This window comes from Aulostomus chinensis, chromosome 22, assembly GCF_037954235.1.
Source record: "Aulostomus chinensis isolate RoL2024-O1b breed Wild chromosome 22, RoL_Achi_v1.0, whole genome shotgun sequence".
Taxonomy (NCBI): domain Eukaryota; kingdom Metazoa; phylum Chordata; class Actinopteri; order Syngnathiformes; family Aulostomidae; genus Aulostomus; species Aulostomus chinensis.
Window position 1 is genome coordinate 23,555,633 of NC_141341.1, and position 17,730 is coordinate 23,573,362.

At 39.1% G+C, this 17,730-nt stretch overlaps 1 protein-coding gene across 1 annotated transcript in view; it reads right to left on the reverse strand.

Annotated features, from left to right (window-relative positions):
* Nucleotides 1-17,730, reverse strand: part of col22a1 (collagen, type XXII, alpha 1) — a 74,336-nt gene that overhangs the window by 6,984 nt on the left and 49,622 nt on the right. The window contains exons 30-57 of the mRNA XM_086192520.1: nucleotides 17,592-17,654; nucleotides 17,314-17,367; nucleotides 17,108-17,149; nucleotides 16,936-16,968; nucleotides 16,742-16,795; nucleotides 15,772-15,825; nucleotides 15,640-15,693; nucleotides 15,477-15,530; nucleotides 15,327-15,380; nucleotides 13,712-13,816; nucleotides 12,402-12,446; nucleotides 11,866-11,943; nucleotides 11,744-11,779; nucleotides 11,624-11,677; nucleotides 11,417-11,461; nucleotides 9,110-9,145; nucleotides 8,912-9,025; nucleotides 8,529-8,582; nucleotides 8,229-8,282; nucleotides 8,031-8,084; nucleotides 7,841-7,894; nucleotides 7,597-7,650; nucleotides 7,435-7,488; nucleotides 7,277-7,330; nucleotides 7,144-7,188; nucleotides 4,839-4,892; nucleotides 4,050-4,103; nucleotides 3,798-3,851 (exon numbers count right to left, since the gene is read on the reverse strand). Coding sequence (XP_086048646.1) covers nucleotides 3,798-3,851; nucleotides 4,050-4,103; nucleotides 4,839-4,892; nucleotides 7,144-7,188; nucleotides 7,277-7,330; nucleotides 7,435-7,488; nucleotides 7,597-7,650; nucleotides 7,841-7,894; nucleotides 8,031-8,084; nucleotides 8,229-8,282; nucleotides 8,529-8,582; nucleotides 8,912-9,025; nucleotides 9,110-9,145; nucleotides 11,417-11,461; nucleotides 11,624-11,677; nucleotides 11,744-11,779; nucleotides 11,866-11,943; nucleotides 12,402-12,446; nucleotides 13,712-13,816; nucleotides 15,327-15,380; nucleotides 15,477-15,530; nucleotides 15,640-15,693; nucleotides 15,772-15,825; nucleotides 16,742-16,795; nucleotides 16,936-16,968; nucleotides 17,108-17,149; nucleotides 17,314-17,367; nucleotides 17,592-17,654 — 1,560 coding nt within the window. The remainder of the gene's footprint in view (nucleotides 1-3,797; nucleotides 3,852-4,049; nucleotides 4,104-4,838; nucleotides 4,893-7,143; nucleotides 7,189-7,276; nucleotides 7,331-7,434; nucleotides 7,489-7,596; nucleotides 7,651-7,840; nucleotides 7,895-8,030; nucleotides 8,085-8,228; nucleotides 8,283-8,528; nucleotides 8,583-8,911; nucleotides 9,026-9,109; nucleotides 9,146-11,416; nucleotides 11,462-11,623; nucleotides 11,678-11,743; nucleotides 11,780-11,865; nucleotides 11,944-12,401; nucleotides 12,447-13,711; nucleotides 13,817-15,326; nucleotides 15,381-15,476; nucleotides 15,531-15,639; nucleotides 15,694-15,771; nucleotides 15,826-16,741; nucleotides 16,796-16,935; nucleotides 16,969-17,107; nucleotides 17,150-17,313; nucleotides 17,368-17,591; nucleotides 17,655-17,730) is intronic.

The following is a 17,730-nucleotide window of genomic DNA, read 5'->3' on the forward strand; positions in this document are numbered from 1 at the left end:
TGTCTTACATCTGGTCCCTCCTCCGTCTGTCCTTCAGGCTGGTTCTGATGATCTGCACCCTCTGCTGACTGATACCATTAACTCTGCTGATAGCTGAAGGCATATTCTCTGTTCTCCAGTAAACAACAGATACTCCTCTTCCTCCCTGGAAACCATTCTTCTGCCCACTGACAAGGGTGTACAGTAAGTGTTAGAGTTACAGTTACATATAACCAGAGGTGGACAACTGCACTTTTTGAGTAGCTGTACTTTCCAGATTTGCATGTTCATATACTGTAAATGTCTTATATTTTGATGAAGGCTGGAGGTACTATATTTCAGTGAAGGTTGTTACTTTCTGTTATTTTTAAGAATGAATCTTTGAAGTTAGTTTTTATTTTAGTTATCTTATTATATCTTACTTTATGTTTTAAGCTAAAACTAAACAAATAACTATTACTTTCAGTGTTACTATAAATGAGTGTGAGTCGGTTCAACTCAGTATACCTATTGGTCAAGCTCAGGGCTACCATGACCTAAAGTCTGCTTATGATGCACTTTAGATTTTGTAAACATACATTTTCCTGTTGTTTTGTTCTCAGCAGAACATCTACATATTCACAATTTTGTAGAATAAGAGAGCTTGATGATGAAGAGATTACATATTTTGGGGAAAGCTTAACATTATAACAATATGTAAGCAGTTCCCTCAAGCAGAACCAGTGGTGTAGACTTTAACAGTGTGCACATGAAAGCTCTTTAGGGCTGCAAGGGATCCCTAAAGCACTTGAGTTATTGGGAACACACGTCAAAGGCAGTGTGAGCATGAATGCTGAGACCAGACTATGCATATTCTATTACTTTTATATCCCCTAACAGCTCCACTGGGGGCCCATGCATCAGCTGACTCATTTATTTGCCTGACAGCTATGCCACATTTTTTTAAGGATCAAAAGAGCATAGCTGTTATGCCCTGACAACTGTTTTTATATATTCTTATTTGATAATATCACAGCATTAAGTGTGAAATCATTTCAATGTACAACATGAGCTCAATATGGTTAATTTCAATAATTCAATTCAAATCAAACAAGAATGTCTGTAGTTTGTTCCCAGTTGACTGGCAAAGTCACACTGTCAAGTCTAAAAAAATGAAGAAAGACATTCTGGTGGCTTATGCAGGTCAGGTAACTCAGGTTGTTGTTATAAAAGTACATTCTGCCATCTGGTGGCTTCTTCTAACTGGAGTGTTCACTTTTCTTACTGCATGTGCAGAACATGTTTGCTATTTTCAGAACATGCAGGGAAGACACTGCTGACTATCTTTCCATCTCTCCTGCTGACTCCAACAGTGGCCATACAGGATCCCAGATGCAGGCTACAGATAGGTCTGTTCACTCCTGAAGCTTTGTGGTTTTTGAAGGAGGTTTTGTTTTTTCACAGGATGTTCTCAAGTAGGCGGAGGTGAGGACCAAAAAAAAATAAATACTGCAAACACTTGTCAATACTGCACATTCAAAATAGAGGTACTGGTGTGTACCTAAAAGAAAAGAGAGTTGTGTATCCTTTTCTGTTAGTCAAAAGATGCAATTGAGGCCACATAATAGAAAACCGAAATGATAGTTTTACCAATGAAGGATCAACTGTTGTTGTCTTGTATCTCCATTTTTGAGTTTGTACTTACAAGTTAAATTATGAATGTGCACTCTGTCTGGTTTAATTTTGATTTATACTTTAAAACAAACTATGTCAAGTAACACCTAGCAGCCTTACATCTCGTGTAATCTTCTAAATATTCTAAAATTGGTATTCCATTGTAAATCATCCTCATCATCATTGCTAAATCTGTCATGATCATCTATCATCGCTGAGAGCACAGTGTAGAAACACACTAACTAAACAATGCAAGTTGCCTTTAAAATTTGTTCATCTTGAAATTAAACAACATCACACCTTATCATGGCTTTTCTTTTTTAATTGTGCAGACAGGCATGGTGCAACCTGCCTAGTTCTCCCGTCAAGCGCCCTCTGCCTTTAAAGAGCAAATGAACTTGAACTCCACCTGCACTGGCAGGTGCTGAAGTGTGTTAATAAGGTATGGTCTGGTGCAAACATGGTACAGTACAGTTTTGGAACACTAGATCAAATTTGCACCCAAGACCAAGAAGATGCTGCTCTTTGGTCAAAGGGATTACAGTATATGTTAAGTGCTATTTAAAGGGTGCGACCATCAGAAGATTAGATGCACAGCATTGCAATGTGGTGCTATTGATGCTTGAAAACATGGAAACACTGGCTGCCACCTCCTGTCAGGCCTGCTTCACCTCCAATGGCTTCAGTGGATTTCTGCTGCTCCCTTATATAAATATATATATTTCATATAAAAATCACGCACCTTCACATGGTGCATGAGGAGGTCCATTTCTGCAGGTGAGAAATATTCACTTCTCCCAAGTTGCCCCCGAATGCATAACAAACACACAGCGCCTTCTGCCAACCACCTGGCACCATAGATGGTATGAACAGGGCCCATTGTCTTTTAATGTGTATTAGCAAAGCGTCAAGCACTGATAAATTTGGAAGCTTGTGGTGTCGATTCTCATTGATAATGATTCACTAACTATTGCAGTCATCGATTCAATCAATAATCGAGATAAAAAAATTTCAATCATGTCGCTTTTCTAGATTTCAATATTACTGAATCATATAGATCAATTTTTTGAGTGAAACATGTCAATTCATAGGGTTTGTGTGATGTTCAAAACAATTTATGCACAGCCACAGCAGTAACAACACAAGCAGGCTATGGCAGAGCTCTGGTGTGCTGTTCCCCACTATAACTTTACTAACAGTATAAGAGAGTCGCTCAATCCTTTTTAGCTTGTAATTGTAACTTTGCAGTCAATAAATTTGTTTTTAATTCTATCTATTTTTTCTACACTACTCATTACATTTTTACAGTGCACTGTCAAAAACTGGAGAGAAACAACATTTTGTTTCAGGCCAACTATTTTGGGGAATACCACACCAGATTTACTTTACCTTAACTTTGATTCTCACACTAAAAGGACCACCTTTGCTTGCTCTTTTACTTATTTCTGTTGGTCATATTGGGTTGTTTTTTTTTTAATCCTGACATCTCAAACAGGATGCATCAAAAATGTGAAGAATACACTGTGAAAAGATCCCAAAATACATCTTTTGTAGTTTTGATTTGGGGATATTATACTTATATCTAAAGGATGGGTATCTGGATTTGGGAATTCTCTTGGTCCAATCCTCTGGGTATCTAGAATCTGCTGGTTGTGTGTTGTTCTGGAAATTGTTAGTTACTTTAGAAAATACAAATCTTGCTTAGCACCACATATTTATGTTTAATTTCAGGGACCTTTTTTTTTTTTTAAATTAGGGATCCTTTTCTCCGGTGATTGCTGCCTCTCTCAGACACCTCATGGCAGTGTTTTGCATCATCAGCAACTTGAATTCCCCAATCTCCATGTGTCTTATATACCTGCCTCTGACATATGGTCCAGAGCTCTTCTCTCTCTCTGCTGGGACAAGGCAGCAGTGACTTCTATTTATCCTGACTGCTCATCTCTTCAAAAAAATCTACCACTTGCTTTCCTCTCTTGCCTGCCCTAAAATTGTCCCTTCTCCACTTCTTCCAGCCTCAAATTTATTCTGGGAGCACTTCTCTTCTAGACATGATCATCCTGGTGATGGCAGAGAACATCCTTGTTTGAGTTTTTTTGTATCTTCAATCTTTTTTCTGTTTAAGAGAATTTAAAGATACTGTCGAGTCAGAACAAATAACTCACTGGTGTTCCAGGGAGACCAGCTTTTCCTGATGGTCCTGGTTCACCTTGTTTGCCCTATGAGGCAAAAGAAAAATAATAAAGAGAGAGACAGATAAATCTATCACAGATACACAGAAAGGAAATTGATGGGGAAGGAGAGCAAGAGGAATGACTCCAGTGCCACTTTATGTCCATATCTATCTGTCTGCTTGACACTGTGCTGAATCATGTGTTTGTGTCAGGCAGCACTGCCAGTGGCTGGAAATGACTCACTGGCTCCCCTCTTGGTCCATGAGGTCCCTCTGGTCCTGGCGGTCCCTTAGAACCCTGCAATAACAGAACAAAAGACAAAGTTAGAAAATCTTTACACGTTTAAATTACTGCAATTTTATTATGTATTATCTTCAGGGCATATAAAAAATGTAACAAATCTCTACAACCACCATTACGGGATGTTCTACCTTGCTGAAATCACTTTTTTTTTAAATAAATTGGTAGATAGGTGTTCTGTCTTTAGCGGTTTTGTTTGGAGAACATCATCTCTCTAAGCCCCACAGTCAGGGACTAATAGAGGTAAAAAGGTTTTTTGGCAACGTTTTACATTCTGGTTCCACACAAATGGAGGTATAAAAGTACTGCAGCCTTTAAATGTCTAGGCAAAAGGGATTCCCCTTTGTCACTGGATGAAGAAGAACATGAAAAAACATTTGTACAATGTCAAAAGATAAAAAGCTGTGACGAATCAATTAATATTTTTTTACTGGGATGTCAAAAAACATATACTTCAGAAACCACGTTCAAGACTGCAGCACTCTCAAACTTGAAAAAAGACAGGCATAGCGCCTCAATTTCATCTATTAATTTTGGTTATCAAACAAAACACGACATGTTTAACTAGATATAAAATGGTACAAAAAAAAAGGATCTGTCAGCCTGCTTAGCCTTCATCAAGGTTGATTAGTTTTCTCATTCATACATATTCCTTTCTTTTACATAGTTGAGTGAAAACACCGTATTTCATAATATTTTTGTGACTCAGAGAGAGAGAGAGAGAGAGATTACCTCCTTCCCAGGTTTGCCATCAAGCCCAGGTGATCCAGACTTTCCATCATCTCCCTGTTTGGCAAAGACATATTATTGGCCACAAAGGAGACTTTGATTCCTCAGATGAAACTTGTGTTAGGACAAAGACATTAGCAGAGTAAAAAACAAAAAGACTTGTTGATCCAATTTGGCAGTTTTTTAGCAATGCTACAGGTACTAGGTGACATTTTATGACATTAATATTATCATTTAAATACATATTTAGGGGAGTGTTGAAGTTATTTGAGTTCCAGAGCTGTGAAAGAGTGATATTTTAACATATAACACTATAAATATGGTGCTACATTTAAGAGAAACACAAAACCAAAATAATCAGCCTTTATAATATGAATCATAAAAAACACGCAAAGCAAAACCACCTGTTGAGGAAACCTGCAAAATTGGAAATGCAACAATACTGGAATCAAAATATATATGATTGGAGAAATACAGAAACATGACTTTATCAAATACAAAAGGCTTTTCAATCTGGAGAAAATAAGGTCATAACTTGAACTTGATGTTATCCATGTAACATCAACATCTTAATCATTTGTAACCAATACCAACAAGTGACAGCTGCCCACTTATGGCCATAATTACAGTATGACCAGTGCAAATGAGAACAAGAGAGGACATTTATAGTTGCAGAGAAAGCCAGGCAAGGCTTGCAGGTGAGCAAATGAATAGGTCAGACTTTTACAATGAAGCAATGAAGAGTCTGACAATAGCATGGTAATCATGACAAGTGGGTTTAGTGTGTTAAGATAACCAAAAGTTAAAAATCTTGTTAAGGAAGTCCCCAACAATGTGCCATCCTGTTGGTCATACTAGAATGTAGAGAGGCACTGATTGCCCAGCAAGGGACTGGAATCAGCTGGTGTTCAGCGTAACAAGCCCTGAGCAGTGACCAGCAAGTCACGTATTTCCAATTCTTAGTCAGTCAGCTGCTGCTGCACTGCTTTGCATGGAATAATAGCAAACCTATTTTTGATGGACAGCATCAATTTCCTCTGGGCAGGTCAGGCCAGACAGGAAATCTCCACACAAATGGCATAGTATTTGCAGTCAATTTTCAAAATTAAAGACCATGTCCGGGCTTCCAATTGCAAAAACAGACCTGAGAAAGGACACACTGTAAACATGTACCCTAGGTGCATGATAGAAACACATAAATAAAGAGACAACAACAGAATCAGCAGAATCCGAGCAAAACAACAAAGCCGGCAGGCAGGTGGAGTCTGCCGCTGTGTGGAGAACTGATGTGAACAGCATCTCAGCGGGAATGCGGGACAGCCATACCCAGTGGAAATTCAGGGTCAAGTGTGGAAGTTCTTCACTGTGAGTAATGAGGATATGAGGCTCACAATTTGTAAAACATGTAAGGCCAAAAATGAACAATAAACCTAATCGGACACTAAAACTTTGTCACCGCGTTGAACTGCCTAGTTTGAAGAAGCTAACAAAGAGAAAGTGGCTAAAGCTAATAGGCAGAACTCAGAGCCAAGAACTAGCCTGCAGCCTCTCCCTATCCCCCATTGGCTGCTGTATTCTGCTGCTTTTGTTCAATATGTAAAAGACGTGTAAGACACAACTACAACAGTAGGCAACTGTCGGAAGAATTGCATTTGTTCCTCTTTCCAGAGGGAGAGCACTTCATTTATTTTTCAGGTTTTTAAGCCAGTGCAATTTCATATAAACTGTTAAGAGTAATATTTTCTTTAATTATGAAGATAAAAGTTTCAATTGAAGAAAGTAAAATTTTAAGTTCTTATATCATGTCAAGCATAGCTCTCAGACAGAATTGTCCAAGAAAACTGAAATCTGTGCAACTCCACAAGAAGGTTACTTGCATATGTATGGCTGATATGCCCGATGACAATGATCTGATAATGGCACTAAAAGTATAGTCAGCAGTGGTCTGGGTAAAATAAGAATCACATTAAATAGCCTATAAAACTGTAAATAAACTATACTCAATATCTATAACCCACCAACAATGTAATGTGACATTATGCTAAGTGTGTGCCTCGCACCTTAATTTTCCACATGATTTCTAATGACTGACATTTAGTGACAAACTAATTTGAAGCAGTAATTCTCAGTGTCCAGGGAAGCACTGTAACAGTTCCTCTACTGTTAGCATGGCAGCGCTGGCTTGGAGCTGCCTTTAACGAGGCATGTTATTGGTCTTGGTGCTACAACTGAAAACCGTCATGCGTGTGAGCTGGGTGAGAGACCAAGCAACTTGAAATGCATAAAAAACACTGAGTGTCATTCTTGCCTTTGACCCCGGTGCTCCAGGTTCTCCTCTGTGGCCCTTGAAGCCCTGCACAGGAAGAGGGACACCAGTGAATCAGCCACCATCATTTGCAGCCACTGTGTTTAGTTACATCCGTTTACTGGTAATTACTTACCGGCAGTCCTCGGAGCCCAGGATTTCCTGGTGGGCCAGGTTCACCTTGCTTACCCTACAGTCAAAACCAGGTATAGTTTCGTCATCTCCTCTGGTCACAGGACACTATCATTTTTCAACACATTTCCATTGCTCTTTGTATCATCTCATTCTACTTACAGGTTCTCCTGTTTCACCCTGTCTGCCATCTTTTCCCATCTTTCCTGGTTGACCCTGCACAATTCATTGTAAATTTACACATGTAAAGATACTTTAACACATTCTACATTCCAGTGTCTTGTATATGCATGATACTGCTGTACATTAAATCATGTTTCTTACTATCAAGCCTGGAAGACCTGGTGGACCCTGGATTCCTTTGAGACCCTCTTTGCCCTAGTGAAATCCAAACAAAAAAAATACAACAACAACAAAGCAGTCAGTGTCACCGCGGCAAAAAAAAGATTAATGGGTGCTATTACAACACAGGCTGGTTGACCTACATGCTGAGGAGAGGAGGAGTGTGCAATAATGACACATGGGTAATACCATTTCTAAAGGGAGAGTATGTGTCTAGCAACCTAACCTTTTCTCCAGGGGGTCCTGGGGGCCCAATGGGGCCAGGCTGTCCATCGTTACCCTGAGGAGGAAAAGAAACGTGTCAGTAGAGGTCAACAGTATTACAACTAAGAGTCAAAATCCCAGCAAATGATCCCAACTTATATAAACTAAAAAAAACCTTTAGAAAATAAAATGTTGAAGAAATAGTAACATACAGGTGTGCCCATTAATCCTGCAGGACCTGGGTGGCCAGGGGGGCCTTGGTGACCCTATTATTGAACAAACACAGTGATTAAAGCATAAATATACAATCCACACCAGATAATACAGAAATGGTAATGTAATGTGAGTAATATTTGTTTCATCACACAGAAATAAAGTTGCAAAGCGGGATATTCATTGGTCTTTTTCACCTTTTCTCCTTTATCGCCAGGCCCTCCAGGAGGTCCTCGATCACCTTTTATTCCCTGAAGTGAAGAATAAAGTGATGTCCTATAAAACCTCAGAAACCTCAAATTATGAGCAGGGAAATTGTTTGCATGTTTTTTGTTTGTTTGTTAATTTGTTTTATGTTGAAAAGGCAATATACTCTTTAAAAGTCATTTAATATTTGAAAATTTCACGCAGTTACCTGAATAAAGCACATCTTTCCAGAAGCAGCTAATTAGTGTTTAGCCATGGGAGCAATAAGAATGCAGTTAGTGCCACCTTACCTTTGCTCCATCAGCTCCAGGCAGCCCTTGAGGTCCAGGTTTCCCCGCTGGGCCCTGTAATGACATAGTGGAGCATCTTTCTCTGTCCTGGAAGACAGTTGCTAGGTCCTAATCGTTCACTGCTGCCCCCAAAGGAGGCAGACCTAATGATGCAGGCTGAGCTTCTCAATACATCAGACACTCAGTGTGATTGATGATAACCAATGTGTCACTTGGACCTCACGGCTTGTTTAAGGCTAATATAGTAGACACACACACACACACACACACACACTCATACACACTGACCATTTAGAGCTGAGCAGAAGAGTTCTCATCATAAAGTTTATTATCAAGGAAGAGTGGTGTATGACCAATTTTGAATATTAATAAGTCTGTCTTACTTGGTAGCCATCTTGACCATTTTTTCCTGGAGGTCCTTGGTGGCCTTTATCCCCAGGCATTCCTGGAAGACCAGGTGGTCCAGGTGGACCTGCAGGGCAGTCGGAGCACACATCCTAAAGGATGGCGGAGACATGTTTATGATTGGTCTCAGAACTGAGTCCTTGTGTCACTGAGCCAGATGATAAGATGGTACTCACCTTAAGATTCAGGTCAGACAAGTCGGCTGCCTTTCCCTGAGAGTCAAAAACAGAATGAATTTGTAAAAAAAAATTAATACACGGGTTTTCATTTTTACAAAAGGTGTACAGAAAAGCTGACTGAAGACAGATGAAACACAGAAACTGTGTCCACATTAAAATATCTGGATTTATAAAACTGTGTTTATGGACGTCCTATGCCTGATTGCCTTTAAAAATCCCTGTCTACCTGGAAATGTGAAATCCGCCACACATCCTGTCCTCGACACTCCCACATTTAACCTTAAATGGTTGATTTAAACCAGCTGATTACTAAATGAATTAAATGAACCATCTGATCAGTGGGTCCTCACAATCACAGCAACAACCAGCCAGAAAAGTCAATCAAGCATCATTAAATATGAGCATCGCCACAGTGGTCATAAGTTTACAGGAATTGGACAAATGATATCATTCTATAACAACATGACTGAACCAATTCTGATGGTCAAAAAAAGAGGTTTGAAGGCAATTCATTTTTTAGAGGCTTTGTTAAAGGTGAATTTGGCTGCATTATGATAAGAGGATGAGGAGGGTCATGATAAAGAGCCTTAAACTGGTTCTATTTTCACATTTTTGCGTTTCATGTGTTGTGAGGAGTGTGTGGTCATGCCGTGGTAGGTCTGGTGCATGTGACAGTTCATGTTCAGTGCTGCAACAGAATTGAAGAACTGACAAGTTTAAAGGAACACAGCCATGTTTATTGTGTTCCAAGAAATGGTTATGAGAATGTTCTTCTCTGCCTTTGAGTGCGTGCGTGTGTGCGTGTGTGTGCGTGTGTGTGCGTGTGTGTGTGTGTGCGCATGTGTGTGTGTGTGTGTGTGTGTGTGTGTGTGTGTGTGTGTGTGTGTGTGTGTGTGTGTGTGTGTGTGTGTGTTGGGGGGTAAAACAAGCAAACTAGCAAAAAAGCTGGGATTCTTTATGGGGAAAAAACTTACAAACCAGACTTTAGGAAATATATCGGAACAGGAGTTAAGAAAACAAACCAAAGAGTGCATATAATTAGGGTTCTTTCCAAACATTTTTTTTTTTACTTGCTAGGTTTGCAGCAACACATACTTAACATACACAGATTTGATATATTATGGCTGTTACTGTATAAAGATGTCAACAGTTGTTGTGTGTTTAAGTCCCACAAATACTAAACATTTACTGTATTTGGAATCATCCTCAGTTTCTTGCTTCTTGAGTCGAATTTTCAGTCTCCTTTATTCTTTACAATTTCCAGGGGAAAATGATTCAGCTTATACTGTGCCACTCTCTTCAGTAGTTTGGATCTTTTTCATCCAAAATGTGTCTCACTGTGCTGATCCTAGAGGTTTTTTTTGCAACATACTAGGGCTGAAACAGTACAAGAGCAGTGATTCCTCGTAAATTTGTAGGTAAGAAAGCAAAATGAGGGAACCTGAGGGAACACTTGATAGTTTGATGCCGACTGTCTTTACCACTACACATCTGCCACTTTACCATTGTTTATGAGAAATATGGTTTAGGGATGCTTAAAGTTCCCAAGTAATAAGACTGGCTGGATATATTTTTTATTGTTTTAGAGCCTATTCATTGTCCTTCCTTTTTTTATTACACGTCAGTATGTAGCAGAGGTAGGGGTAGTCATCCTACTCTGGTATTGAAAGCCAGGCCTACCAAATATGTTAATGGATGGCGATGCCAGCGAGCCAGGTTTGTTGGCATGGCAGCCAGAGTGTATATTTAACCAGGATGATGGCAATCTGTCACACGGTGGAACCAGTAGAATAGAACAGTTTTGTAGGTTAAGCTAGAAATACACATTATCATGGGTTCCCTTGACCAAAAGCCAGTAGGATTTTTACATTGAACTTCTCATAAATGTTGAAAATGAGCTCTGAGCAAATTAAAGTTCAGATTTTTTTTTTTTAGAAAGATAATCACAAATGAACACATCTTTTTGTAATATTTTAAGAGTAAAAGCAAGTAAAAAGTTAATGTTACTTCACGATGTATGCAGAACGTCACCATCACCACCACCACCACCACCATCTGTAGTCTTTTTTTTAATAGTTAATAAACCTCACTAGTGTAGTATTCACTTATTTTAAACAACATAAATAAACCGCTAATTTTATTTCAGGCATTTAAACAAAACCCTTAAATTTTGAGATTTGAGATAAAGATACAGAGTTTCAACAATGCTAAATAATATCCATGTTTGAGGACTCATTCATGTTCCACACTATGGAAGAGAAGAACAGCTGTTATAGTTCTCTCCTGGGGTCTGTCTGTACTTACAGGCTCTCCTTGTGATCCCTTCTCCCCAGGTCTTCCAGGTAGACCCTGCGTTTGGAGCAAAGACAATGAATTTATATTTCCTAATATCAACCAAGAATGACTGGGTTATTAGATCTATTTTTTTTAATCTATAATCAAGGCAAAAGATGAAGAATTGTGAAAAAAATCAGTGTGTTGAAAAACATCTTTATTAATCTTTGGACTCACATTCTGTCCCGCAGGACCCTGAGGACCAGCAACTCCAGGTGGGCCCCTCAAACCCTGAAATAAACACATATTAAAAATACCTGTTCACCTGGCATGAACATATTCAAGATAGATATTTACCGCTGGTCCTGGTTGTCCATTATTTCCTGGAGGCCCCTGAATAGGAAAAAACAATTGTCCATTTAGAAACATACACAAGCAGGATTGTACACGGTTAAACTGGCAGGCATTGACGCTCATACCTGAGGGCCCACTTTGCTTTCACCTACAGGACCCCTTTCTCCTGGTTGCCCTGGATCTCCTTGTGATCCTGGTTGACCCTAAGAGAGAGAAAAAAAAGATGATTTTTGCTCCTGATGTAACTGAACAAGAAACTGTCACATTCAGACGATCCCAGAAATTTTGAATCTATGATGAAAAACAAAGGCAATCTGCAGGTGGCGGAAAGAAAAAGGTATCATTGATGCAGGTGAGTGATTTGACACCATAATTCCTGCAAATGCTCCTTTCCGGCCTTTTCTGTTATGTGCCCTCAACAGCGATCTCCTGGCAGCATAGAAGTGGTAATCGTCAGAGCCACGGTCACAGTGCAGTGGACATAGAAATTGCTTTTGCTGCTTTTGGAAAAAATGATGTGTTTTTTCCTCATCTGCACCAGGAAAAAAATGTTTCTTACATTGATGAAAGAGCACCTGAGCATGATAAAAAAAAAAAAAAAACTTCAGGCAACCTTCAACACACACACATTATATATATATTCTGGCTCCAATCACTTTACCTTTGGCCCCGGGGGTCCTTGTATTCCCTGTGGTCCAGGGTCCCCCTATAGTATCACAATATACATCAATTAAAATACTGGATACTCAAACACATGGATTCTTGAATACAAAAATTAGAGTTAAAAGTGGGTATGATTTGCTACTTTTCATGCACATAAACATAGCACCTGGAAGCTGAAAAAAAAGGACTGCTGCGAGGCAAATCTGGTTTTCTTTTGTGTAATTTTAATGCGATATGTCTTTACAGTGTTTTTCCTGTTCTTTCCTGCCCCGTCAGCAGGACAACCACACGTAGATGGGGAACATGTTGAGCTGCAGTGGAAAATGTGCTGACTCAGGCTTGTTTTCCAGCCATATTGTGTTGTGGTTGTGTGTGTGTTACAGGTGGGTCCACGTTTACAAGGCATATGCCTGAGGAATACAGGAAACAGTTGTAAGAACATAGGCTAATGAACATGAGGAAAATTTTGGGGGGAATTATTTTTTTGGTCTTTGATACTTAGAGACCATCAGTCTCACTGGTTTAACATCAATCCAGGTATGATGAACTGATGAGCAAATTGTTTGCAGTCTTTTAATCCCGATCTAGATTCCAACTATGGCCAATAACATGAGTGGCACCACACCAAATGAAAGAAAAATCAAGCGAGACACAGGAGCAGCTTTTCTTTCAGGACCTACACGTGTATAAAATGAAGAACATCATTCAAGGAACATTTGGAACTGGAATAACAACAAAAGGTTTAGGAGGAAGACGATTAAAAGCTCTGTCTTATTGATCGCTTCCTACATGTTGATTTGATGTTGAGGCCGATACCCAGAGGCAGCCATGTTCGTGTTTTTGGGATTTGTGTCTTGAGTCTGGAGTCTTCTTCACTACTCCTAACTTCTCATACATTTAGGAGCTGGTTTAAGGGCAAAATGTTTTGTGAATCATAGACAACCAATCAGTTTTTCTTGAAGTAACTAGTAAGTTAATAACAAGTAAGTTTGGCCTGAGTAAAACCAGTGCACTTTGTTCCACCTAGTGAATATGCCTATATGGAAAAATAATGAACTGCCAAATCTGGCTTGCTTAATTGTTCTGGATTTAACTGAAAAAAATCAGCTTGTCGTTTCTTTTTTCATTTTCCTTTCAAAAAAATATATGTGATGTCTTTTAAAAGTGTAAAATGTATTAAGAGAAAATGTATTATTTTTTTTCCACGTCAAAACCCCCTTCAGCTTAGATCAATGTATTATTATGGTTGAACCTTATCTGTTGGGCCTGGTTGAGGCTACTGTAGCATAGACTATGTGACAATCTTACATTTTGACCATCTTTCCCCTTCCCTGTTGGCCCAGGAGGTCCCATAATTCCAGGCTCTCCGGGTGGGCCTGTTGGACCAGCTTGTCCTGGTTTACCTGGATCCCCCTAAAGTATAAAGAAGTGATATGATAAAAAAAAGCAAGCGCATGAAACATATTGCATTTCACAGAGAAATTATTTCTACAGTAAGAAGTTGGCCCCTCAATAGATTCAGTGCTATTCTGAACAGAGACATTTCACAGCTCATGTCCTGTAACATGGCTGAATGGATCAACATGAAACGGGAGGAAGCAAGGATTACAAAGCTCACACAAGACATAAAAAAATGCTGTTGTAACTTGAATAATTACAAGCAACAGAGCTCCAGGCTGCCTTCATTTATTTATTTATTTTATCTAGGGGCTTGGTTAGCCTCTAAATGAGAATTTTTAGGACCACAAGCAAAAAATGTTGGGGCTTAACCTTAAATCAAACTGAAAAGCTCAAGAAATTCCCAGTACAGAATTTCACTATCATTTCAGTCACATCTGTGGACTGAATGGAAGTTCTCTGTCAGCGCTCCATTGGAAGCAGCAATGTCATTTCATTCATGACTCTGTCTCCGCATATTTTGTGCTTCAAGCTGCTGTTGTGCTACACGAGAATGTCATGTTTAAAATGTTCTGTGCCGACTACCTTGGCAAACTTGTTCTTTTTTTAATCATATTTGGAGAAGAATCTACAGTTCATAGTGTGTGTGTGTTTTGTTTGTTTTTGGTTTGTTTTTGTTTTTTTGCAGTTTCTAAGCCACAAAAGCAATCATTTCAATTGACATGTTATGATAAAATTCTAAGAATAACCTGTAGAGCAAATGGATTATGTTAACTCCATACTACTGATACAGGAAAAAACATGATGATTACATACTTAGATAATGACAGAAAAATGAGAAATCCCCCTTCTCCTGATGCTAACGTTACTAGCACACAGTAATGTCCAAACTTTGGCTGTGTGCAACTTAACAGAGCAGGGAATAATTTTTATTGACCTTGACTTGAAATTATTAAGTTTTACAGCCTGTCTAGGACCTCCGCAAGTGATGTAGTGCAACAAAAATGTTTATGCTGACATAAAATGCCAAGATGAGCTAATGCTAACTTCATATAAGAGGAAGCAGACTCAACTCCAAATCTTCCATGATGCTTTTGTTTTATTATGTCAGACTATGCTGTAAAAGGGGAGGTTAGAAAGTATCACATGTTTGATGTGTTCAGTTTATGAGAGCGTATTTATGGAGGCGTGGAACAGCATAGAGCAGCAAATTGTGCGATTTGATCAAGAGGAAAATGCATTGTGTCTGAGCCAAGAACTGCAACAGCTAGAATTTCCACTGACAATGAAAACAATCTCTATGTAACAGTCAAACATGGACATATTCTAATTGTTACCGGTCTATGATAATCACTATTTGGTCACAGTCTAGAGGCTGGCCCCATAGGATGAAGTGTCTAGAAACTTTTGACTGACTTTCACCTACAATAATGGAGGACATACAAGGTCACTCCACCTTCTCTGCTTTCTTATTGTCACTCTGCACCATGAATATTTAAAAAGCCCTTAAAAGCAGATGACTGACCTTGTCACCTCTCTCTCCAGCTGGACCAGGGGGCCCAATGATTCCTGGAATGCCCTAGAAGACAAGGTTTTATTTTTAAGTTGCGCTGATGTTGTGCACGCAGGCATGAAAGACATACTCCTACAAGCAATGGGTTCATTGAAGACCCACCACATTCCCAGGTAATCCACGTGGACCTTGAGGACCAGCTATGCCAGGTGGGCCCTGTAAATAAAAATATTTAAAAAAAAAAAACAACACATCAGAAATTAAGAATTGGTGCAGTGGAAAATTTGATGTGAGAGGGTCAATAATGTTGAATCAGATTACTCACAGGGTCTCCAACACGTCCTGTCTCTCCAGTAAGACCAGTGTCACCTTTGGGTCCCTGGAGTAAAATCATAAGATCACATATGAAGTATGCTGGTGTCACATGTTAATAACTATAAAGTCAGTCGCTCCTTACCGCTGGTCCAGGTGGACCCTTAAAGCCTTGTTCACCAGGTAATCCTCTTGGACCCTTCAAAAAAAAATTGCTTTAATAGTTCAGATTACACATCAGACTTTTAGATATTTTTGGTAAAATGTCACATTTTCAGTGAAACTCAAGTGCTATGAGCAATAATATAATTCCATAAAACAGAAATAAAATTCATAAAGGTTGTAGATGTCACAAATTATGTACACAATAGGTATGACAGACCGCAGAGCAGGTCCCTGGAGTGGCCATGGGGTGATTTTGTTCCTATCTGGTGAGACTACAGTGGAGGCCCTGGCTTACAGAAGAACCTAAAGGGCTAAAGATCATGTATTTTTTTCTCACTCTATGTGCTCTCTTTTTAGTGTATATAAATACACTAAGTGTAAACCTATGGCTTGTATGTAAAATGATTTGACATGTCCTTTCTATTCATTCAAGATTTTTAGAAAAATCAACGAATACCACCTTACACAATGTGAGCACTGCATCAAAAGATAAATCATTAAATTACTCACTGTTTATGTTCATATGTCGTGTCATATATCATGTGGCTCCTTCCGTGCGTTTGTGTGTGTGTGTGTGTGTGTGTGTGAGTGTGTAAGCTTGAATGTCTTCCTTCCTCTTTTGCTCAGTGGCTGAGCTACCTTGCTGTACAGCAAGAAAAAAAAATAGCGCCAACGCTGCTGTGTGGCAAGTAAAGAATTTATCTGTTTAATAAATTTAAAGTATCAATCTTCAAGGTGGAACAAACCACAATGTTGGACCAAGTCTTAACAGCATCAAGCCTGAGCTTTACTGTCTACTCAAGGTTTATGCAGCCATATTTTCAGGTCACACATTATAGGGCCATTTCATTGCCTCTATATGAATCTCTACTGACATCTAGTGGAGCACTGAATTTATCACAATTCTGTCATTTAACAAAAGAGGAGAGGCTAGTAAATTAAAATCCCACCAACTCTCCTGGTTTTCCTTGGTCCCCCTTCTCTCCTTTTTCTCCAGGCCTTCCCTATAAGTAAGAACAAAGAATTCAAGTTAGAAGGATGAGGAAGAACACAAGAGTAAAACTAAAATCATATTTTTTTTTCCTGAAATGACTGTTATCATAATAATTATAAGATTAAAGGACATGTTTAAAAAAACACTCACAGGTTCACCTGGCTCAGGAATCACATTTGCCACCTATTAGAACAAATAAGTAATGGATTATTACGTTTACTTTATTGGAAAGTGTATCACTGGTGTTCCATTATGGTTATACAGTATCATACTGTATATTGCAGTGTGTTCAGTGTGTTACCATGCACAAAACTTTACTTACATTTCCTGGAATACCTGGTGGGCCCCTGGCTCCCTCTTCACCCTGAGGCAAGAAACATTTTGTTCACATTGTCTGTATGCTAATGATCCAATTACAGCTAACATTGCTGTCTCAGTTCAGCTATTCTGCTTGTACCTGCTCTGCAATTCATTGCAGTCTATAAAGCAGTTCAACATATAAAGGCATTTTCTTATTTCTAGTTGTACCTTGTCACCCTTTTCACCTTTTGGCCCGATTGGTCCATCCTGTCCTCTCTCTCCCTGTGAAAGAGAAGCCACAATCAGCAGCAGAAGCAACGATTGATGTGAGGCAAAACATTTGATGATGGTCCACTGCCACTGAGGGTCCAAGGCGTTCTGGGTGTTCACCAAATGTATTGTCCCTAATATTTGATTACACTCAGTAAATGGTTGTCTATACTGTGTATTGAGTCAAAGGAATTAATATTGTTTTATTTGGAATAAAGTTATATGGTCACACTTACAGGAGCACCCCTGTCTCCTCTTGTTCCATCGGCACCCGGTCGTCCCGCTGAACCGGACTCTCCCTGTAAAAAATAGTACACAACATATAAAATGTTAAGTTTCAATAAATATCAAACACCAAATAACCCTCAGCTGTAA